Raw genomic sequence first — 25,240 nt, forward strand, 5'->3', positions numbered from 1 at the left:
CTGATATCTGCTCTGGGGGCGTCAGGCTTAAAGCTCCCCATGAATATCAGGTGGAGAGAGAAATAGGACAGGGTAGGGGGAAGCGGCTTCTTAAGGTCTTTGTTTGAGTTTAAATGAAGACAGTCTGGCACTGTCATCTGGCATTAAATTCAGTCTGTTTCACTGAACATCTAAAAGTGCCAAATATAGAAAGCTGCTTTGTGGTGGGAAAGGCAACTAAGGATTTATTCATGCTCGTGAGCTGGCAAAGTTCATTTCCATATTGCTGAGTGCACAAATTGAAAGCACTTCCCTCCAGCACAGCTGTTGCCACAGCATACATCTCCTCTGCACCTTTCAAATGCTGGGTTTTCAGTCACTGCCCTTAGAGGGATGTCAGAAATAGAAAACGATTTAAAACTTTAATTTCTTCCTGCAGCTGAAAAGTGTTGTGAAAGGAAGTTCTGTGGTTGCCTCTGTCTGCCACGACTGGAAAGTGGGTTGTTCTGATTATTTATTTAGTCTGTTTATCAGGTTTTTAAAAATCACAAGGCAATCCCCAGCATTAAATCACATGGAACACAATTTAGCATGACTTTAAAGGCATGTGTAATCTTCTAAAGCCTCAGGATCATCAATATCATCTTTTATGACTGTATTATGAACACATGGAAATGCTTGCCAACAGATTTCCAGTTAATATAACGATAGCTTTAACTGTTGTCAGACCAATTCTGGACTTATATTTCAATCACTGACACTTGGAGTTGTTGCTTCTTGTCAATTGTTTCTTCCTCAACTCAGAGTTTTTGAACACCAACAAACCTGACAGAAAGAAAAACTAAAAGAACAGAGTGGGGGTGGGGTGGATATGCAATCTAACGCAGTGCTTCTCAACTGTAACGTACCGATCACTGAAGATCTTGTCCAAACACAGAGTTCAGGTTCGTAGGGCTGGGGCGAGGCCTGAGCTTCTGCACCTGCACAGGTGAGGCCACTGCTTTTGCTGGACCACAGAACCACTCCAAGCAGCCACACTCTAGGAGACCAGCCTGCCTTGAAGAACTGGGATTTGACTCAATAGGCTCTGAGGGTAAAACCAGGGCCAATGGGTGAGAATTACAAGGCCCTGGATTCCACCTCTGCATAAAGGATGCTTGTCTGATAATAATTAGTGCTGTGAAAAATAACAGAAACGACAAGGGCTATGAAAGAGTATGTGCCCTAGTCACTGGGGAGCTCTGTCAGAGGCTGGCATAGGTGCTGCAGATGGATTCCTAGACTAGGAAGGAGGTCAGGGTAAATGAGCTTGAGATCCCTTCGAAATCTTATATCATAACCTCATGTCTATTAACTGGGTATAAAGTCTCAGGTATGCAAGGTAAGTTCTAGAGATTTGCTTACGACATGTGCCAACAGTTAACAATACTATTGTACTGTGCACTTAAACATTTGTTAAGATAGTAGATCTCATGTTAAGTGTTATCATAATAAAAATAAATAAAATGAAATAAAAGGAAATAAAATATTGGCTGATAAAGTCTCCAAAAAAAAAAACAAATTAAAAATGAGTAGTATTAACTTCAGTCTAGTAACTTCAGGTTCAATCCCTGACCTTAGGGTCTAAATGAGAAGATTAAGGAAAACAGGAAGACTGAGCCGTGAAGAGCCTGCTCAGATCCTGAAGGCTCTGTGGGGAGCAGCACATGACCTGCCAACAGCCACTGTCCTTCCTCTCCCTTCACACACAGAGACGCAGTTCACCAACCCACACCGGGGTGGAAAGGTAAACACTCAGATGACTGAGGCCCCCAAATGTCTTAAGTCTTAATTACTTGGGTAGACCCAGACCAAAACCCTGGAGACTTAATAAGTTAGATAATAGAGAATATGCAATTGGTCTTTGGGGTAAACCCTTGAGAAAGCACCGGAGGTGAGGATAAGAAAAGGAGAGTCATTGGCAGCAGTAGATACTGACAACGGGGAGAAAAATCATGTGAGTTATCAGGTCTGTTGGTGACTCCACCTGAGGCCATTCCTATCTTGGGTACCAAATAAGAGAAAAATGCTTTCCAATTGTGTTGACCACAGGTGGATTTATAATTAAAATAGTATTAACAAAAAACTTTAATGCACATATAATGATGATTTCTATCCTGTTTATCACTCACTTAGCATTTATGGGTATAATTACATTGGTACTTTTTAAGATCCTCAAATAAATCTGTGGGTTATTAATATTTGTTAAATATCCCCCAATTGTATGCAAGACCTTCAAGACTACGGACTGCATCTTTTATGCACTTTTCTCTCTGTAATGCTCTGCTCTGTAAATAAGAGCCTCTTAAGAGCTGTAGCTACTGTTAAAGATGGAGGCACCCAACCCTAGAGATGTCATTCTGCTCTGGCCATGCAGCCCACCAGCGTGGTGGCAATGTTTTTATAGTTGCTATTGTGGTAGTGATTATAGTGATACAAGTAACAACTACTATTTGGTGGATAACTTCTATGTGTCTCAAAATGATTCTGTAGTGAAGGTATTATTATTCTCATTTTACAGATGAGGAAAATGAAGCTCCAAAGTAGTTTGCCCAGGATCACAAACTATTGAGTGGTGGACCCCATCTGTGGACTGGAGACCACACACAGAACTTCTCTGTTCAACATCAACTCTGGAAAGACGACCTACAAGTGTATTAGAGTCCATCCAAGGCCACTTACTCCCCTTACCCAGGACTACTTTCTCCCCAAGCAGAGTCTGTCTCTGACAGCATGTTCTGGCACTTAGTATGCATGTGTGTTAGCCAATGATGACAGGACAGCTCTCTCCACCCAAGGGACTCAAGAGTCTCTTCTGAGTTTTTTTTCCAGGGAATACAGTAATGATTTGTTTTATCCCATAGAGTCATGAAATACTTCTTTTAAATACCAGAGTTTGAGAGAGAATGTGGAAGTTACCCAGCTCTTTCATTTTAGAGATCAGGAATCTAACAGAAACGAGCTTAGTAGGGCCACAAGGAGTGAAGGACTTCTGAGGACCAGAACCCAGTCCTTTGACCCCAACTCAGTACCCTTTCCACTACCCCTTCCTAAGAATTACCATGTTTCCATAGTGGCAGATGGCCTTGTGTAGGAGATCCTGGGCTAACTCACCACATGGACACATACCATGCGATAACAGGGAAAATCTCTAATACAGACTCTTATGTGAGTGGGACTAGACCAGAGGCATGATGGTGGGAGACTTCCGCTTGGTTTTATACCTTCCAGCACTGTTCAGTGTTTTATCTTTATTACCTTTAAATTTAAAAAAAATCATACCTTTTTTGGCATATCATAGAGCTCTGCCCTTTGGCGTCTGAGCCCTGGTGAGAATCACTGACTCTCTGTATTCAGATATAACACTTTTGTAGTCCAAGCACAGGACAACCACAGCTCCTCAAGAAAACCCACCCCACTGCTGGATGACGCTAGCTGATGACAGTACTCTCTCTTACAGTGCACTCAAAGCTATTTTTTCAGAGCTAATTGAAATTTACAATCAAAGTAGAGGTACATTCTGGCCAATTAACGCATATACGATTTAAAAATCATAGGAGAAGCTGGCAGAAGTTTAGCACAATAAACGTCCTTATCCTTGATCCAAATCATCAGTGACTTTCTTTCACCTCTCTATAAGAATAACTGGTTCTCATCATGAGAACCTAGCAACAGATTAAGATCCCAGAGAGCCTCATGAATCAAAAAAGGAATGGCTTTTGTGTTACGTAGGTTATATTCTAGTTATAACTGAGCTTCTATTTAACAGGGTAGTCTCTAACTCAAAGGTCTAAGGCTTAGCACCAAATAGGTACTGGAGATGCAAAGATGTGAAACCAAATGTTGGCCTTCAAAAAGTTAACGTACATTAAAATTAGAGACACCACACGGTTGAAAACTTGTAAATGCCGAATGCGAGTCTCACATAAACCTGCTACAGACTCCGGTTCCAGGGTAGGCACAATCTCACGTAGGGCTGGATCCACCTTAGCGAAATGACTTGAACTGGGATATGAAGAAAAACTGACACAGTGTGAGAAGCAGGGTTTCTGAGGCTACCCTGACAAATTACCACAACGTTGGTGACTTAAAGCAACAGAAATTTATCCTCTAAGAGTTCTGCAAGCCAGAAGTCCAAGATTAAGGCATTAGCAGGGCTATGCTCCCTCCAGAGACTCTAAGGGAGAATGTGTTTGTCTTAACTTGGGTTGCTGTAATGAATACCACAGACTGGGAGGGTAGTCCAAGATAAAGGTGCCAGTAGATTCGGTTCCTGGTGAGAACCCGCTCCCTGACCTGTAAACAGCTGCCTTCTCACTGTCTGCTCTTCCTCCACACCTAAGAGCAAGAAGCTCTGTCATCTGTCCTCTTCTCATAAGGGCATTAATCCCAGGATGAAGGCACCACCCTCATGACCTCATCTGAACCTAACTATCCCCCAGAGGCCCCATCTCTAAATGTCATCATATTGGGGGTCGGGGTTTCAACATATGAACTGGAGTGGGGCGGGCACAGACACAAACATTCAGTCTATAATAGCGTTCCTTGCCCCTTCCGGTTTCTGGTGGCCTTGGCGTTCCTTGGCTTGTATTCCCATCACCCAGATCTCTGCCTCCGTCTTCACACACATCCCCTTCTCCTCCATGTCTGTCTTCTCTCTGTGTGTTTCTTATAAGGACACCGGTCACTGAACTTGGGGCTGACCTGGATAATCCAGGATGTTCTCATCTCAAGATTCTTAAATTAATTACATCTTTTACCAAATAAGGTAACCTTCACAGGTTCCAAGGACTAGGATGTAGATACATCTTTGGGGGTGGGGGGACCATTCAGCCTACTACACAGGGCAAGAGAGACCACTAGGCCAGAGACTGCCAGGAAAGTGACTCATCTGGAGTGAGAATAGAGAGGAGGTGATTTTGGTTGTGGTGGGAGCTTGTGTAGAGGTGCAGAGGGAGACACAGCTGGACTCGATGGTAGGGCCAGGGTGCAGAGGACCTTCGAGAGGTGTCAGATGATTCCAGGGAAGTCTCCTGTTTTGCCTAGGTCCTCCTTACACTGTCACTTCTCGGCCTTTAGTCTCAATATTTTAATAGCATCGCATCACTGAAGTAGACTCAGACTTTCCCCTCCCTGGGAAGGAACTGTTGAGTCACTTTGGTTCACATTTGCATCTACAGCTCCCAGAAGAACATCTAGTAACTGCAAAGCTAGTAAGCTGTGCTCTCAACAAAAGCATATGAATCGGTTCTGCCTTCCTGTATCCTGCACTGTGGCCAATGCCAACCGTGAATAAATACACTGATTCTCTTAAGGTACCCACGTAGTTTCTATCAAACTAGTGTTTCTAAAACCCACCAAAATCTATTTGCTATGTGTGTTATTCTGGAATTGCAGAACAGTTTGGATGGATCAGTAACTTCCAGAAGTGTTTTAAGAGTTTGGTTTCTTGTGCTCTTCAGAGTGTGGAAGGCAGCTGTCATTTGTAGACATGCAAAGTGACAAGGAAACCCTGACAATTCAAATACATCATTTTAGCGGAAGTTTTCATTTCTTCCTGTATCAAATGTTTGTTTTTTTCTTTACAAGACTTACTCAGAGTAGAAATATATTGAGAATTGAGTGCTGGGTCTTTGCCCTTCCTACTTTCAGCGCATAATGTCACAACCATAGGTGTGACCAAAAGGTAGGCAGTAAGGAGAAGTAAAAGGCTCAGAAAGGGGGGCGGGGATCTGAAAAACTAAGATGGAACTATATAGTTAATTATTTTTCTCTGTTGGAGCCACCAGAAAAATAACAGCTCTGGACAAACAGACCTGGGGGATCCTTATGGCTGCTTCCCTCATCTGTGTTACTCTTGCCCCTGCATTCACAGAGTGTTGGCTTCTGGAGGTTTGTTTGAACAACAACCATTTGTACATAGGGCACGTGGAACTTGAATTAACGTCTAAAGAAGCTTTCTAGCATCTAAAGAAACCTAGTGTTCTTCACATAGATGGCTGCCTGACCTCTACCACTTCTTAGCTGTGTGGCTCTAAACTGGCAGTTAATTGGGCCCTGTTTTCTTTCTAAAGTGTAGAAAAAATACAGACCTCGTTGGATTGTTTTGAGACTCCAAAGGAGAGTAGGAGAGGATCTTATGAGCTGTAAAGGTGCTATCAGATGCTTGTTAACTTCCAGAGTTCCTTGCTGACTCTTTTCAGAGCAGCCTAGACAGAAGCCAAGCCGTCTGCCTCTGCACAGTGCCACCAGCCTCGCAGCTGAAAGGATGAAACAGGGAAGCAGTCACCATGTGGTACTGCTTGAGGGCTCCTGCTTCTAACACTTACATAACACTACGTGCTGGCTCTCTTCTAACTGAAGCAACTGTCACAACCTAATGTGACACAAGGCACAGGGGGATTAAGGACCCTGCCCAAGGTCAAACAGCTTATAGACAGCCCAAGATTTAAACTCAGGCTATCTGGCTCTCAAGCAACTTCATGCTCGTTGCCTTTTATTTTCTGTGACCATCATAGAACAATGTGACACAGTCATGCCATTCCCAAGTCACTCTTCCTTGACGGGTCTTTATTGTGGTGTTTATTCAGCCCGTACTTACAAAAGGCAGCTGGTAAATCTCAGTGTCTAAAGACACAATGAATTAAAAGAAATAAATGGGACTACATATTTTCAATACCTAGAGAGCTGAAATTATAAACACCTGAACATTATAGCTTTAATTCACTCTTCTTGGCAAATTCTCTCCCATTCAACTCCTGTGTCTTACGGGTTCTGGCAGCAAGCCCAGAACCACCCTGGGCTCCCTGGAGTACAGCATAATCTAAGAGCCTGCATAAATAAATTCTCATCAGGTGACCCTGGGAGAGCTCAAAGGCCACCTCAGATTGCCCCAGGGACAAGAGGGTGACAAGAATAAATTACATAATTGTATGGAGACTTACATAGCAATAGATCTCTCCATTTCAAATCCCCTGCAATAATGAGAGAAGCACTTGTTAATTATTTTGGAAGGATTCAGTTCCAGATTTCTGACTTACACAGCAAATTAAAAAAAAAAGAATGGAAGCCATGCTCTCTTTACAATCCACAGTCTTCCCAAGCAAAGTTGATTTCTTATTTGTAGTGATGTGTTCAACTGTCCTATCCTTAGTAGCTTCACATCTCCCTGCTCATGGTCTCTTACTAATAGGTTCTCAATGGGTATTGGTTGAAGACATAAAAATTAGGGCATATAGAACTCTTTCAAAAAAGACAAAACCTATTCATTTATCTCTAGCACAATCTGGCTTCTGAAATGTGTTACTTGGAAAGTTCTAGGAAGGAAATGTAAGGGGCAGTGGGAAAAAAGACAAGAGGAAATTACTCATATTTTACAGGTTTTGAAATAGCAATTCTCTCTCCCACTTAGACATCCCTTAACCTACTTAATATACGTATAGAGCTTTGTGAATTGCAGTCTTTCTACCTAGCAACCACACGCTTATTCATTCATTCATTTAATCCACACTTACCGAATGTCTACCATGTGCAGCCTAGGTACTCTGTATTTATTATTTCATTTAGTTTTCAAAAGGAAGCAAAATTATCTACATTTCACGGCTGAAGAACCAAGACTGAGAGGTTTTCTATAACATGGCAAGGTCATCCCGCTAGCAAAAAGCAGAGCCAGTGTGAATACAGGTCAGTTAAAACAAAGACAGTCATTACTTCTGTTCCATACTTTCCAACAGAGCAGTCTGTCTGGAGACCCCAGGTTTAGAAAGTATTTAGGGATTTCATCATTTGCCAGGAAAAACTCAAATGGAGAGGTCTTTGTTCTTTTTTTGAAATCCTCATATGTCTGTCACCAGAGTGAGGGAGCTGGGGAATTTGTGGCTTTTTGCTCCCATTCCCCACATGTACCTGCCCATGCATTTCAACCTGCCCTCGATAGAGGGATATTTGCTGCTGGTGTGCAGTAAATTCAGCCCAGTAATTTGCATCTGCCATGTGCAAAGCCCCATGCCAGTGCCGTGAGAGCTCAAAAGATGTGTAAATAGGACCAGGACTCAAAGAACCACACACTCTTTCAAACCAATGAATTAATCAAAAGAGAGGAGAGAACAGGGCTGTGTTAGGCATGGCATTAGCCAACCTGAAGGTCCCCAAACAGAACTTTTGTGAAGGCCTCTCTCAACTCCTGTCTGGTGCCTGGCAGAACTGGGGTACCCTCTTCCTCTGTTCTTATTTTCTCATGAACGGACTTAAACCAGACTTTCATGCCCACCACTCCAAGGAAACTACTCGGCAATGTCACCAATGACCTCCACAACCAACGGGCATTCTCAGCTTCACTTTATTTGACCTATCAAGCAGCCACTTAAAACTAAAGTATTGCAATTCACATAGACTGCATGTATGTTGGAAATGATCTATAGAGAGCATATATTATTTTTTATAAAAGTTATTTTTAAAGGGCTAAAGCAATAAATAAAGATTCTTTTCAAGAAAATCACAAAATTCAAAAGGGCAGAACCATTTCATATGAGTTAATCTAGCTAAAGGGGATAGCTGAGCCAAAGCCTGGGATGGGGAAGAAAAGTGAAGCAAAGACTGACTTAGAACACTACAAGGAATGGGGTGTGATGAAGACAGTCAGAAGGGACCAACAACCTATTCTCTGTGTAAGCTGGGTTCCTTTAGTTGGAGATTTCCTGCAAGGAGAATAGATTCCTATCCAGTAAAGGTGCTATATCTAAAGGATGGTCTATTTCAAAGAGATCTACTTCTTGTGCAGAGTATCAGGGTTCTTGAAACAAGGACATCTCACTTCTGGCCCCAGAATTTGCCAAAGTAAAGGGAGCTCATCAGTAACTGTTTCTTAAATTTACAGAGGACCTTTCTCCAATGAGCTTCAATGGCTTTTAGCCAGTGAAAATACTAAAATTTCTCTCACGACATCCCTGCAAAGGAAGCAGAAGATGGAGAACTGAGGTGAATTTCACATGCCAGAAGTTCCTCCAACAGCAGAATATATAAAGACTGTAGCAGCTTTCTCTTTATTTCAGCCCTCTCATATCACTAAGGGGTGACAAATGTGGCACCCATGCTGCCACTCACCCTGTGTATGTCCATGAGCCGTTACTGAAAACATGGCACTCTTTCCCACTGAACCCAGACTCAACTGAAGAATCCTTCTCAACACAATGCTCTAAGCAGCTACTACCAATAGATAGGTGAATGCATGGGGAAAGGACATACAAGGACACTCATGCAAGGACAAAACCCAGCAGAACAGAATGGGATAAGAATTTAACGCCTGGGACTTCCCTGGTGGTGCAGTGGATAAGACTCCGCACCCCCAATGCAGGGGGTCCGGGTTCAATCCCTCGTCAGGGAACTAGATCCCACATGCATTCTGCAACTAAGAGTTTGTATGTCACAACTAAGGAGCACACGTGTCGCAACTAAGGAGCCAGTGAGCCGCAACTAAGGAGCCCACGTGCCACGACTAAGGAGATGCAAGCTGCAACTAAGATCTCACACAACAAAATAAACAAACAAACAAATAAATAAACAAATGTAACACTTTTTCCACTTGCTTTAGGTACAGGTTATGTCCTATGTTCAAGATATCAAATGTAGGGCTTCCCTGGTGGCGCAGTGGTTGAGAGTCCGCCTGCCGATGCAGGGGACACGGGTTCGTGCCCTGGTCCGGGAAGATCCCACGTGCCGCGGAGCAGCTAGGCCCGTGAGCCATGGCCAATGAGCCTGCACGCCCGGAGCCTGTGCTCCACGACGGGAGAGGCCACAACAGTGAGAGGCCCACATACCGCAAAAAAAAAAAAAAAAAAAGATATCAAATGTAGCTCATATATTAAACATTCTGTTACATTCTTCCCTAAAAGTACTTTGTTAATATGTATAAAGTAAGATACATTTTACAGTATACATTCATATATACATTGTATAGTTTTGTGGACCTTTGTACAACACTAACAAGGTATGGGTAGGTACACGTATGACGCCTGCAAAAGTTTCTGGGGGCAAAAAGTAGAACTACTCATTATGAAAATTTAGGTTTTCCACATATAGGAATGAAATTCAAATTAATGTTAACTATAATAATAAAAATAAACGTTAATATTAACTCAGCACCTACTATGAGTCTGACCCTACATTAAATACTTTAATTCTAATCCGCACAATAATCGTATGAGAAAAGAACTATTATTATTCCAATTTTATTGATGAGAAAACTGAGGCTTAGAGAGTTTAAGGTTACAAAATTAATTATTGAGTGGAAGCAAGGTTGGAGAGTTCAAGCTCTAATCACTAGGCATACCCTCCTCCTAAAATTATCTTGATAAAATTATACTTAAAGGCTGTTTCCACATTGACAAAATGAGGCATAGTGTATTTAAACCTTCAAAGGCCCTAGTATTGAAGTTACAAGATGACAGCACCCTTCTCCTTGGGTTTTCAAGGCTGTAAGTTGTAAACTTTGTCTTCGGTTCAATTTGTAGAAATGAAAAACACAGATCACACTTAACACCCAGGTCTCATCATTTTGTCCATTAAGGAAGCAAGCTCTTCTAACACAGATATTTGGAAAGGGGAGTATCCACACATAAATGAGGGCTTCTAGAGATTTACATGAGGAGGCTCTGGGACAGGAAAAACAAGTTCAAGTTCAGTTCAAGAAACAAGGACAAGGGCAAATTCAGTGGGAGGAAGTGAAAGAAAGCCAGTGTGGCTGGAGTCCAGAGAACCAATGTCACCTGGCAATGGTGGATGAGAATTTAAACAAAAAGGACTCCAGAAGACCAAGTCTTTCAGCCAAGGTTGTACCGTAAGCTTATGCATTTAGTGCCCCTTCCCTGTCACCTCACGAGCTCCAAACAGCAAAAATATATAAAAATATACACATGTAGGGGTTTTTTTTTGATATGTCTGTGTGATTTGGAAAAAAAAACAAAACAAGATTCAGTATCTCATGGATAAGACACAAAATAGAAATGCAAAGGATACTGCAGACAGAGGCGTCCAGGAGTCCTACTTCAGTGGGCTAATGAAGCTACAAATATCCCCAGGAAAAGGCTGGGACCTGAGCTAGCTTATTGTTGGAAATCAGAGAATGTGGAGGGGGAAGCCCCACACCATGATGAAAGGAGGCTTTAAAAATCTGCCTATCCGGGTTGATGCAGACAGTCTCACAACCAGGACCTGGCCATGCTGCACACTGGCCTGGTGGTGGCTCTTACATACTCCTGGTTGATGTGGAACAGAGGCTCCAGCTGCAAATATCAGACTTGGCTCTGGGCTGGGGTCATCAGAGGTAGGAAGTAGGTAATAGAAAATCATAGGTGAGTGCAGAGAAAGGACACAGGGAAAGCAAGCTCAAGATGGCCCCCTAAACTATAATTCCAAAGTGTGTGAGAAAAACTAGCATTAAGGAAGATGGCCAATAAACTTAACATCAGACTTATCTCCTCCAGACGGAATGCATAGAACAACCTAAAAATGACTTTAATCTGGAGCTTTAAAAACAAGTAGGTTTTTGCACAGATTATCTTCATTGGTTATATTTGAACGTTCCTCAAATTAAATAAATTATATAAATCTTGAAGTTTTAAATGGTGAACTTGTACTTTCCAGCAAAGTGACTGGAAACACAGCATGGTCGCTACATTTAGCATCCAAGAGACCCCTGGATATGGCTGTGTCCCCTAAGAGCCATGAAGTAAGAACTTCCAAGGTCCCTGTACCTCTGTGGCACGTTCAGAAACTAAAAGACAGTCTTGGGACAGTGTGTGACGTGGGATGGACATGGATTGCCAAGGTGGACAACACAGAGAGAAAAGCTGAGCCAGTCCTGCGACCGAACACTTTTCTTTGATAGAAGGATGGGAAAGTGGATTGAGTAAGAAAATGGTTCCTGAAAATTAGACTTGGCCTTATAACTAGACTCAGGCTAAAGCTGGAATGAACTTATTAAATTCTCCATCTTCTCTGGCACAGAGGGAAAATAAGTGTTTATGTGTATAAAGCAACATTACATGCAAATTAAAGTGAGAGATCCTAAATATAAAAGATGACCAATTGACGAATGAACGGCTGAATGACCAACCCATTCTAAGTCAGAAAAAAGGTGAGGCCTCAAGCACATTCCTCTTACTCTTTATGATGTAACCTCAAAAATAAAAGCTCTGTGAAAACCAAATCAATCAATTTCAAATAATACATCAAAAAAAAAAAGTTTGTACGGTATTCAGTCCTAGAATTTCATTCATTGCACTGCTCCAGTTGCTATGGTGTTATAAGCACTGGCTGTTTGAATGAATCATGTGTTCTCCCTTTATCCAAGGAGGACATGGCAATAGATGCTACTAAGTGCAAAGGGCTGGGGGAAGATCACATACTCGGCTCTAATCCCAACCAGATTTTTGGCTTAGGGAGAGAAACAGCCCCGTGGAAAGCTGACAAAGTGGGTGAGATTAACTACCCTCATGAAACTAGAAGTCCCACGGAGCCATGATATGTTAGCCAAGGAGTAACCTTAGTCATTTTGTTTTAATCCCAGAAGGAAGTGGTAGCAGTGATGAAAACATGGTTCTTCCCAACCCCTCAGGGGAGATCTTGGAGAGCTCCCCAAACGCCCCTATGGCAAAATCTAATTTGTCTAAAATTATAGATTCTAATGCCATGAAGCAGTATTGAGAGGTGGCAAGCTCCCTGTCCCAGGCAACGTTGGAAGCGGAAGACCCGTGGTGATGCGTCATAAATGTGTGGACTTGCCTGAGGTGGGAGGCTGCTTGACTGTTGCCTCCAATCTGGAACCAAGGACTCAGAGCCAATTTAGGCCAGTGCGTCCCATGGAGGAAAGGCAATGGCAACACAGCCAGCAGACACTGAAAAGGCTCCGAGACCACTTCGGTTGTAAACCCACAGCTTTTGGGCAGCCCACTCTCTTTTGACTTAACTGAAGATGAAAGAATTATAATAAGTAACGTGCATTTACTGCCATGGATCTAAACCCAGCAAATTCTGCTAACAGAGATTTTTTTAGAAAGGAAATCAAGGAGCAACGTATAATTAGCTGAGAGTTATTTAGGAGTTAATTATTCAGTCCTTTGTTTCACTTCTTTCTTCTTCCTACTTGACTCCTTTTGACCACTTCTCTGTTGACTTGCTTCCCTTGCCCATTAGAGAAGTAAAGCATGTGAGACCCAAAGTTATAACAGGGCATTCTGTGGTTGGAAGCTGTCATAAAAGGTTTGGTAAAGTGAAGGAAGAAGAGGGCGGGAGGATATTATAATTACTGGAAAAGTGATTGTTAGCTTTTTTGTTTTGGTTAGTAGGGTATAAAGGAAAGTGTGGGCTCTGGAGTCAAACAGAATGAGCTTTGTTTTCTTGTTTCTGCCACTTAATTGACCAGCCATGTGTCCTTGGGCAGATAACTCAGTTGGTCTGACTCAACTTCCTCACGGAGAAAACAGGAATATCGATACCTGTGTTGAAGGACAGTTGCAACGATTGAGTAAAATAATCCAAAGAGACAAATATATTTCTTCCCATCCAGTAGGCTCTTGAGCTGCATTATTAAAATTATCTAAAATTTACTCTTCTTAGATAATTAAGATATGACTAAAAGCAAATGCTCTTAAACTGAGAAGTAGGAGTTCCCAAGTAAATGTACAGATTTTAATCTGCAAACTTCTTGATTTAAATTTGCATCTTAAAATTTGCATTAAACTTTACCTGTCGACTTCCCTGCTTGGAAGAGCAACTACTTGTGCTCCTTGAAGGTGAGACCAATTTTGGGGACACCCCAAGGCTCTTCTCATCACTCATCATGAACAGCAGGTCCTTGACCCTGATGTAGTCAAAATGCCATAGAAGACAGTGGAGCACAGAGTATGGCAGTCCGACACAAGCAGGTGGCTCAGCTTTTATCCAGTATGTTTTAAAAGCATTTTGGATGACCCAGAGGAAATCCCTAAAACAAAAAGAAAAGAATTAGAGAGAAGGTACAAGGCATCAGATATCATCTATAATTAACACTGATTGCCCACAAGTGGTTTATCTACACTACAGATTACAGAGCCACAATGGTTACTCACATCAGGGGCTGTGAAGGAAAAGACACATTATACCTATCTCTTATTGGAAATTATGTATAGGCAGTTTTTCGTGTAACTTTGCAATATAATAGGCTTAAGAACGTGAGTAAGAAAATTTGAGTCCAGACACATACAAAATCTGTACTATAAAAACCATCCCAAACCACAAGATACCACTTCATACCAACCCTGATAGATACAATCAAAAAACTGAAAAATAACAAGTGTTGGAAGAAACTGCAACCTTTAGGCATTGCTGCTAGGAATGCAAAATAGTGTAGCCGTAGTTGAAAACAGTTTGGCAGTTTTTAAAAAGTTAAACATAGAATTATCATATGATTCAGCAGCTCCGCTCCTAGGTATATACCCGAAAGAACTGAAAACAAGTATTCTAACAAAAACTTGTACAAGTATGTTCACCACAATGCTATTTATTCACAATAGTCAAAGGTAGAAACAACCCAAATGTCCATCCACTGATGCATGGATAAACTACATATGGTATATGCTATGGTCTGGATGCTTACACCTCCCCCCTAACTGCCACCTCCACCCAGATTCATATGTTGAAATCCTAATGCCCAATGAGGTAGTATTAGGAGGTGGGGCCTTTGGGAGGTGTTAGGGCCTGAGGGCAGAGCCCTCATGAATGGCATTACTGCCCTTATGAAAGAGACCCCAGAGCTTCCTGGCCCCTCCCACCATGGGAGGGTACTGTGATAAGCCTGCCACCCGAAGAGGGCCCTCTGACCATGCTGGCATACTCATCTTGGACTTCTAGCCTCCAGCACTGTGAGGAATAAATTTCTGTTGCTTATAAGCCACCCAGACTGTGATATTTTGTTATAGCAGCCCAAACAGACTAAAACAGCATATTTACACAGTGGATTATTATTCATTCTGTTATACATGCTATAACATAAATGAACCTTGAAAACATTACGCTAAATGAAAGAAGCCAGACACAAAAAAAAACACATAGTGTATGTTTCTATTTATATGAAATATCCAGAGTGGGCAAATCCATAGAGACAGAAGGCCAATTAGTGGTTGCCAGGGGCTGGGGGATTTGAGGAATGGAGTCTAGCCATGGGGTTTCCTTTAATGGTGATTAAAATGTACTGGAACTAGATAATGGTGATGGTTGTACAGCACTGTGAAAGCACTAAATGTCACTGAATTGTACACTTGAAAGTGGTTAAAAAGTTAATTTTATGTTATGCATTTTACTACAATTAAAAAAAAATCCCTTTCTGGTTTTTTGGGGGATAGAGGTGTGTAATTTGTTCTACCAAAGGTTTCTGGAGACATCTTATAAAAAAAAAACTATAACATTATGTGACAAAAACTATGGGGGAAAGCAGAATTTTCCATGCCATCTATTAACATATTACTAATGAAATCAATGATCATTTGTTGAGTCCATACTACTTACTGCCAAGCACTATAATATGGGTTTCCCACACACAGTGTCTCATTTAGTCAAAGTCTGATGGGATGGGTATTATCTGCATTTCACAGAGGAAAAAGCCAAGTTTCTGAGAAGTTAAGTCAGTTGCCCAGTCATGCAGCTGGCAAGAGACTGAATCCAGGCTAGGTCCCAGGCCTTTAAGCTTGGTGCTGGAAATTAGCACGCTTTGATGGCCAGGTCTGGTGATAACAGCTACTGCCCCATCTTTAGGACCTAAGAGAACTCAGGAAGTGAACTAGGAAGACTCAGGAGGGAGCACATCATAAGCCAGCTTTGAAGAGGCAATGCTGCATTCTCTCTACAGCACAGTACAGATCTCCAAGATGGCAAGGATCTCTGGTGGAGAAGGGGATTGACCAGGGCATTGGCAGAGACCCCTTTATGAAACTGAGTCTCTCTGCTGACTTTATGATTAACCTCTCTATCCAAAACTTTATTCCCTTTCTTGTTTTGCAGCTGTGCCTCCTCGGCAGTGAGGAGCATCAAAGTAACAAAGCAAGAGCCTATGGAGCCTTCTCAGGACAGGCCCCACTCCCCATGTCCTCTGCCTGCCTCTTGTTTATACTGAAAAGCTTGGTCTCCCAGGTCTCCCCTGAGTCTCAAAAGGCTGGCTCAAGAGTTAGTGATTAGGAAATGTGAAGATGTAGAAACAAAGAATAGCTGCTGTGCCAGGAAACTGGTAACAATTTAGACCATAAATCAGCAGTCACTGCACTCCCAGTTCCTTGAAAGATATAAAGGCCTGACACACATTGCTGAGTTGTTTCTACAGGAAGCAGACCCTCACCAAATGAAAACTGCTGACCCCAAGCACGGAGACCCCAGGCCAGTTGAAACTGGAAGATGGATGATGCTCAAAACTTCACCTTGATGCCAACCAATCCGAGGATTTTGCACGAGCTGGTCATGTACCCTGCAGCCCCGTCACTCACACTGTCTTTAAGACCTTTGTCTCCTAACTGGCAACTTGGAGATGGTCTTAAGACATTAGTCCACCACCTTCCCAGACTGCCAGCCTCCTGAATAAAGCAAATTTTCCTTTTCCACCAACACTTATCTCTTGAGTTCTGGCCTTTCGAGCAGCGAGCAGCCAAACTTGGTACCTGCCTCATCTGGTTACATTTACAAGTAGTCGGCTGGGCTGCCACCCCTGTAGCTCTTTAGGGGTGAACCACTGCCTTTACCCACAGCCCCGAGTTAAGGGTGACTAACATGTTTAGGTTTTGCCTTCAGACTTTTATTTGACACACTAAGTAAATTCTACAACTTTCCCAAGCATGTTAACAACAATAAAATAAAAACTTTTATATCTAATTCATTTGGTTCTTAGTGTTCACATAGTCTAATTTTAAAAGAAGGATGTTATACAGCTGTCCAGGAACCAGCTAGTTAAATATTATATCAAACTTTTGGTTAATTATTAAGTACTTAAGTCTCCTATGCCTTTCACTAACACTTCTTAAATAATGAGCATGCTAAGGCCATAAACTAAAACCAAGACAATGCGGAGAAATAACAAAATTTCAGAAAATAAAATTAAGGTACCTGTAGGCATAGAACTCAATTCCCACGTTGCTTTCATAGAACCACCCCCCCTCCACCACACACACACACACAAAACTCTGTATTCATTATGTACTGAATCCAACAATAAATAAGACTAAAAGCAAACCAACACCAGCATCTTCCTAAAGTTAGCTTTACTTATGAGGCATGACTAACTGTACCTGAAATTAGAAGCAAATGCAGTCTAGTTAAAAACTGCCAAGAGAGGCTGTTAAGCTATATTCATAGTTTGTTTAATAGCAGTGTTGGCGGTTGCTGTTTAAGAAAGAGAAAAAAGGAAACACCTGATGGAAACCCCAAATGATGAAATGTCTGTGGGGACAGCCATTGCTATGACAATCGGTTCCACAGTGGATGAGGAATACCAACAAAGGGACTCTGCTTGTGTGTGGAAGGTTTTTGTTTTGTTTTGTTTCAAGGCTGAGATTCTGACAATGAGAGCATGGGTTGAGAGGTGGTGTGTGACATGTGCAGAAGGGACAAAAAAGAGCATTTGGGCCATAAAGTAAGAGTCACGGGAATTCTGAAACTGTGTCAGAACAGAAACACCATAATCCTCTCCTAGAGGCAGTTGATTAAAAGAATGATCGTCATCTTTTAACCCTGCCAAATTTCACATCACAGGCAACGGACACAAAGGCCAGGGCTGTGAATAGGCTAAATCCCATACTCATTTAAATTGGTACTTTGAGTTAAGGCCTCTGAAGGTACCACCTGCTGTGACCCTCACCCCTGTCTCTTCTTCTTCTTCTGGGAGAAGAAAGGGTGAGAATCTACAGCCCTTCCCACATCCATCCCCAGGTGAGTTTAAGATTATGCCTAGGGGACTTCCCTGGTGGCGCAGTGGTTGAGAGTCCGCCTGCCGATGCAGGGGACATGGGTTCGCGCCCCGGTCCGGGAAGATCCCACATTCCGCAGAGCAGCTGGGCCCGTGAGCCATGGCCGCTGAGCCTGCGCGTCTGGAGCCTGTGCTCTGCAACGGGAGAGGCCACAACAGTGAGTGGGCCGCGTACCACGAAAAAAAAAAAAAAAAAAAGATTATGCCTAGGGAAATATATCTGTTTTATCCCCCAGAACCTTCCTGCCTAGCTTTATCAGAAATTCAGTCAAAATTACCAGGGGCAGCTTAAAGGGCAAAAGAAGTCAAATTCTAGGGAAAAGATATGCTTAAAACAGGGCAGAATAAAGAATGAAGGCAGCAGTAGCCCAAGACTAAGGTACTGGAGAGGCAAGGCAGTCACGTGGAATGAGGCATCTATTGTGTCCAACCTAGGGGGCCCTGCAGGCTGGCCTGGGGGCGTCACCACAGGGAAGACCTTGACAAAGGGGCGTCACATGGAAGTCTGGTGTCGTCTACTCCAATTAGCTGACTAAGTAAAATGGCAAAGAGAAAGCCCTGCAGGGAGACAGACACTGGCCAGGGACCAGGTCATGGATCCAGGGGTGTAGTAGATGATGAAGCAGGTATACATGAAAGACCCTTGGTGCTTTCACCCCTCCCAGTGATCCTTCCACGGACAACCTCTAACTCGAGAGGATTACTGCTTTGAACAAAATACAATAGTTTCCCTGCTCACAGACTGTGAACAACCTAAGGACAATAATTTATTTCCTCCCTTATTTTTCACTGAGGCATAACTTACATACAGTAAAGTGAACAACTCTTTTTTTTTTTTGGTAACATCTTTATTGGAGTATAATTGCTTTACAATGGTGTGTTAGTTTCTGCTTTATAACAAAGTGAATCCGTTATACATATACATATGTCCCCATCTCTCTTCCCTCTTGCATCTCCCTCCCTCCCACCCTCCCTATCCCGCCGCTCTAGTTGGTCACAAAGCACCGAGCTGATCTCCCTGTGCTATGCTGCTGCTTGCCACTAGCTATTTATTTTACATTTGGTAGTGTATATATGTCCATGCCACTCTCTAACTTTGTCCCAGCTGACCCTTCCCCCTCCCCACATCCTCAGGTCCATTCTCTAGTAGGGCTGCGTCTTTATTCCCATCTTGGCCCTAGGTTCTTCATGACTTTTTTCTTTTTTTTTTTTTTTAGGTTCCATATGTACGTGTTAGCATACGGTATTTGTTTTTCTCTTTCTGACTTACTTCACTCTGTATGACTGACTCTAGGTCCATCCACCTCATACAAATAACTCAATTTCATTTCTTTATATGGCTGAGTAATATTCCATTGTATATACGTGCCACATCTTCTTTATCCATTCATCTGTCAGTGGACACATAGGTTGCTTCCATGTCCTGGCTATTGTAAATAGAGCTTCAATGAACACTGTGGTGCATGACTCTCTTTGACTTATGGTTTTCTCAGGATATATTCCCAGTAGTGGGATTGCTGGGTTGCATGGTAGTTCTATTTTCAGTTTTTTAAGGAACCTCCATACTATTCTCCATAGTGGCTGTATCAATTTACATTCCCACCAACAGTGCAAGAGGGTTCCCTTTTCTCCACACCCTCTCCAGCATTTATTATTTGTAGATTTTTGATGATGGCCATTCTGACTGGTGTGAGGTGATATCTCATTGTAGTTTTGATTTGCATTTCTCTAATGATTAATGATGTTGAGCATTCTTTCATGTGTTTGTTGGCACTCTGTATACCTTCTTTGGAGAAATGTCTATTTAGGTCTTCTGCCCATTTTTGGATTGGGTTGTGGTTTTTTTTTGATATTGAACCATATGAGCTGCTTGTAAATTTTGGAGATTAATGCTTGTCAGTTGCTTCATTCACAAATATTTTCTCCCATTCTGAGGGTTGCCTTTTCGTCTTGTTTATGGTTTCCTTTGCTGTGCAAAAGCTTTGAAGTTTCATTAGGTCCCATATGTTTATTTTTGTTTTTATTTCCATTTCTCTAGGAGGTGGGTCAAAAAGGATCTTGCTGTGATTTATGTCATAGAGTGTTCTGCCTATGTTTTCCTCTAAGAGTTTGATAGTGTCTGGCCTTACATTTAGGTCTTTAATCCATTTGGAGTTTATTTTTGTGTTTGGTGTTAGGAAGTGTTCTAATTTCATTCTTTTATAGGTAGCTGTCCAGTTTTCCAAGCACCACTTATTGAAGAGGCTGTCTTTTCTCCATTGTATATTCTTGCCTCCTTTATCATAGATAAGGTGACCATATGTTTGTGGGTTTATCTCTGGGCTTTCTATCCTGTTCCATTGATCTATATTTCTGTTTTTGTGCCAGTACTATACTATCTTCATTACTATAGCTTTGTAGTATAGTCTGAAGTCAGGGAGCCTGATTCCTCCAGCTCTGTTTTTCTTTCTCAAGATTGCTTTGGCTATTCGGGGTCTTTTGTGTTTCCATACAAATTGTGAAATTTTTTTGTTCTACTTCTATGAAAAATTCCAGTGGTAGTTTGAACAGGATTGCACTGAATCTGTAGGTCACTTTGGGTAGTACAGTCATTTTCGCAATGTTGATTCTTCCAATCCAAGAACATGGTATATCTCTCCATCTATTTGTATCATCTTTAATTTCTTTCATCAGTGTCTTATAATTTTCTGCATACAGGTCTTTTCTCTTCTTAAGTAGGTTTATTCCTAGGTATTTTATTCTTTTTGTTGCAATGGTAAATGGGAGTGTTTTCTTAATTTCACTTTCAGATTTCTCATCATTACTGTATAGGAATGCAAGAGATTTCTGTGCATTAATTTTATATTCTGCTACTTTACCAAAATTCATTGATTAGCTCTAGTAGCTTTCTGGTAGTATCTTTAGGATTCCCTACGTTTAGTATCATGTCATCTGCAAACAGTGACAGCTTTACTTCTTTTCCACTTTGGATTCCTTTTATTTCCTTTTCTTCTCTGACTGCTGTGGCTAAAACTTCCAAAACTATGTTGAATAATACTGGTGATAGTGCGCAACCTTGTCTTGTTTCTGATCTTAGTGGAAATGGTTTCAGTTTTTCACCACTGAGGACGATGTTGGCTGTGGGTTTGTCATATATGGCCTTTATTATGTTGAGAAAAGTTCCCTTTATGCCTACATTCTGGAGAGTTTTTATCATAAATGGGTGTTGAATTTTGTCGAAAGCTTTCTCTGCATCTATTGAGATGATCATATGGTTTTTCTCCTTCAATTTGTTAATATGGTGTATCACATTGATTGATTTGCATATATTGAAGAATCCTTGCATTCCTGGGATAAACCCCACTTGATCATGGTGTATGATCCTTTTAATGTGCTGTTGGATTCCGTTTGCTAGTATTTTGTTGAGGATTTTTGCATCTATGTTCATCAGTGATATTGGCCTGTAGTTTTCTTTCTTTGTGAAATCTTTGTCTGGTTTCGGTATCAGGGTGATGGTGGCCTCGTAGAATGAGTTGGGGAGTGTTCCTCCCTCTGCTATATTTTGGAAGAGTTTGAGAAGGATAGGTGTTAGCTCTTCTCTAAATGTTTGATAGAATTCTCCTGTGAAGCCATCTGGTCCTGGGCTTTTGTTTGTTGGAAGATTTTTAATCACAGTTTCAATTTCAGTGCTTGTCATTGGTCTGTTCCTATTTTCTATTTCTTCCTGGTTCAGTCTCGGAAGGTTGTGCGTTTCTAAGAATTTGTCCATTTTATTGGCATACAGTTGCTTGTAGTAATCTCTCATGATCCTTTGTATTTCTGCAGTGTCAGTTGTTACTTCTTCTTTTTCATTTGTAATTCTACTGATTTGAATCTTCTCCCTTTCTTTTTTTTTTTTGCAGTACACGGGCCTCTCACTGTTGGTGGCCTCTCCCATTGCGGACCACAGGCTCCGGACGCGCAGGCCCAGCGGCCATGGCCCCCGGGCCCAGCCGCTCCGCGGCATGTGGGATCCTCCCAGACCAGGGCACGAACTCGTGTCCCCTGTATCGGCAGGTGGACTCTCAACCACTGCGCCACCAGGGAAGCCCTTCTCCCTTTCTTTTTTGATGAGTTTGGCTAATGGTTTATCAATTTTGTTTATCTTCTCAAAGAACAAGCTTTTACTTTTATTGATCTTTGCTATTGTTTCCTTCATTTCTTTTTCATTTATTTCTGATCTGCCCTTTATGATTTCTTTCCTTCTGCTAACTTTGGGTTTTTTTATTCTTTCTGTAATTGCTTTAGGTGTAAGTTTAGGTTGTTTATTTGAGATGTTTCTTGTTTCTTGAGGTAGGATTGTATTGCTATAAACTTCCATCTTAGAACTGCTTTTGCTGCATCCCATAGGTTTTGGGCCATAATGTTTTCACTGTCATTTGTTTCTAGGTACTTTTTGATTTCCTCTTTGATTTTGTCAGTGCTCTCTTAGTTATTAAGTAGTGTGTTGTTTCGCCTCCATGTGTTTCTATTTTTTACAGATTTTTTTCCTGTAATTGATATCTAGTCTCATAGCGTTGTAGTCAGAAAAGATACTTGATAGGATTTCAATTTTCTTAAATTTACCAAGGCTTGATGTGAGACCCAAGATATGATCTGTCCTGGAGAATGTTCCATGAGCACTTGAGAAGAAAGTGTATTCTGTTGTTTTTGGATGGACTGTCCTATAAATATCAATTAAGTCCATCTTGTTTAATGTATCATTTAAAGCTTGTGTTTCCTTATTTATTTCCATTTTGGATGATCTGTCCATTGGTGAAAGTGGGGTGTTAAAGTCCCCTACTGTGACTGTGTTACTGTCGATTTCCCCTTTTATGGCTGTTAGTATTTGCCTTATGTATTGAGGTGCTCCTATGTTGGGTGCATAAATATTTACAATTGTTATATCTTTTTCTTGGATTGATCACTTGATCATTCGGTAGTGTCCTTTTTTGTCTCTTGTAATAGTCTTTGTTTTAAAGTCTATTTTGTCTGATATGAGAATTGCTACTCCAGCTTTCTTTTGATTTCCATTTGCATGGAATATCTTTTTCCATCCCCTCACTTTCAGTCTGTATGTGTCCCTAGAGCTGAAGTGGGTCTCTCGTAGACGGCATATATACAGGTCTTGGTTTTGTATCTATTCAGCCAGTCTATGTCTTTTGGTTGGAGCATTTAATCCAGTTACATTCAACGTGATTATCGATATGTATGTTCCTATTAGCATTTTCTTTATTGTTTTGGGTTTGTTATTGTAGGTCTTTTCCTTCTCTTGTGTTTCTTGCCTAGAAAAGTTCCTTTAGCATTTGTTGTAAAGCTGGTTTTGTGGTGCTGAATTCTCTTAGCTTTTGCTTGTCTGTAAGGGTTTTAATTTTTCCATCAAATCTGAATGAGTTCCTTGCTGGGTAGAGTAATCTTGGTTGTAGGTTTTTTCCCTTTCATCACTTTAAATATGTCCTGCCGCTCCCTTCTGGCTTGTAAAGTTTCTGCTGAAAGATCAGCTGTTAACCTTATGGGGATTCCATTGTATGTTATTTGTTGCTTTTCCCTTGCTGCTTTTAATATTTTTTCTTTGTATTTAATTTTTAATAGTTTGACTAATATGTGCCTTGGCGTGTTTCTCCTTGTATTTATCCTGTAAGGCACTCTCTGTGCTTCCTGGACTTGAATAACTATTTCGTTTCCCATATTAGGGAAGTTTTCAACTATAATCTCCTCAAATATTTTCTCAGTTCCTTTTTTTTTCTCTTCTTCTTCTGGGACCCCTATAATTCGAATGTTGGTGTGTTTAATGCTGTCCCTGAGGTGTCTGAGATTGTCCTCAATTCTTTACATTATTTTTTCTTTATTGTGCTCTGTGGTAGTTATTTCCACTATTTTATCTTCCAGGTCACATACTCGTTCTTCTGCCTCAGTTATTCTGCTATTGATCCCTTCTAGAGAATTTTTAAATTTATTGTGTTGTTCATCATTGTTTGTTTGCTCTTTAGTTCTTCTAGGTCCTTGTTAAACGTTTCTTGTATTTTCTCCATTCTATTTCCAAGATTTTGGATCATCTTTACTATCATTATTCTGAAGTCTTTTTCAGGTAGACTGCCTATTTCCTCTTCATTTGTTAGGTCTGGTGGGTTTTTATCTTGCTCCTTCATCTACTGTGTATTTCTCTGTCTTCTCATTTTGCTTAACTTACTGTGTTTGGGGTCTCCTTTTCGCAGGCTGCAGGGTCGTAGCTCCCGTTGTTTTTGGTGTCTGCCCCCAGTGGCTAAGGTTGGTTCAGTGGGTTGTGTAGGGTGCCTGGTGGAGGGGACTAGTGCCTGTGTTCTGGTGGATGAGGCTGGATCTTGTCTTTCTGGTGGGCAGGTCCACTTCTGGTGGTGTGTTTTGGGGTGTCTGTGACCTTATTATGATTTTAGGCAGCCTCTCTGCTAATGGGTAGGGTTGTGTTCCTTTCTTGCTAGTTGTTTGCCATAGGGTGTCCAGCACTGTAGCTTGCTGGTTGTTGAGTGGAGCTGAGTCTTGGCATTGAGATGGAGATCTGTGGGAGATTGTCGCCGTTTGATAGTACGTGGAGCTGGGAGGTCTCTGGTGGACCAATGTCCTGAACTTGGCTCTCCCACCTCAGAGGCACAGCCCTGATGGCTGGCTGGAGCACCAAGAGCCTGTCATCCACACAACTCAGAATAAAACGGAGAAAAAAAAGAAAGAAAGAAAGAAAAAGATAAAATAAAATAAAGTTATTAATATAAAAAATAATTATTAAAAAAATTTAAAAATAAAAAAAAGAAAGAGGAGAGCAACCAAACCAAAAAACAAATCCACCTATGATAACAAGTGCTAAAAACTATACTAAAAGAAAGAAAAAAAAAAAACAGACAGACAGGACCCTAGGACAAATGGTAAACACAACACTATACAGACAAAACCACACACAGAAGCATAAACATACACACTCACAAAAAGAGAAAAAGGAAAAAAATATATATATATATCTTTGCTCCTAAAGTCCACCTCCTCAATTTGGGATGATTCGTTTTCTATTCAGGTATTCCACAGATGCAGAGTACATCAAATTGATTGTGGAGATTTAATCTGCCACTCCTGAGGCTGCTGGGAAAGATTTCCCTTTCTCTTCTTTGTTCGCACAGTTCCTGGGATTCAGCCCTGTCTCTGCATGTAGGTTGCCTGAGGGCGTCTGTTCTTCGCTCAGATAGGACGGGGTTAAAGGAGCAGCTGATTCGGGGGCTC

At 41.4% G+C, this 25,240-nt stretch overlaps 1 protein-coding gene across 4 annotated transcripts in view; it reads right to left on the minus strand.

Annotated features, from left to right (window-relative positions):
* Positions 1-25,240, minus strand: part of OSBPL3 (oxysterol binding protein like 3) — a 203,989-nt gene that overhangs the window by 75,609 nt on the left and 103,140 nt on the right. For all 4 annotated transcript variants that reach the window (XM_081244980.1, XM_081244977.1, XM_081244979.1 and 1 more), the window contains one exon: positions 13,762-13,999. In XM_081244980.1, coding sequence (XP_081101106.1) covers positions 13,762-13,857 — 96 coding nt within the window. In that variant the 5' untranslated portion in view covers positions 13,858-13,999. The remainder of the gene's footprint in view (positions 1-13,761; positions 14,000-25,240) is intronic.

This window comes from Mesoplodon bidens (assembly GCF_964165515.1).
Source record: "Mesoplodon bidens genome assembly, chromosome: 9".
NCBI classification, from domain to species: domain Eukaryota; kingdom Metazoa; phylum Chordata; class Mammalia; order Artiodactyla; family Ziphiidae; genus Mesoplodon; species Mesoplodon bidens.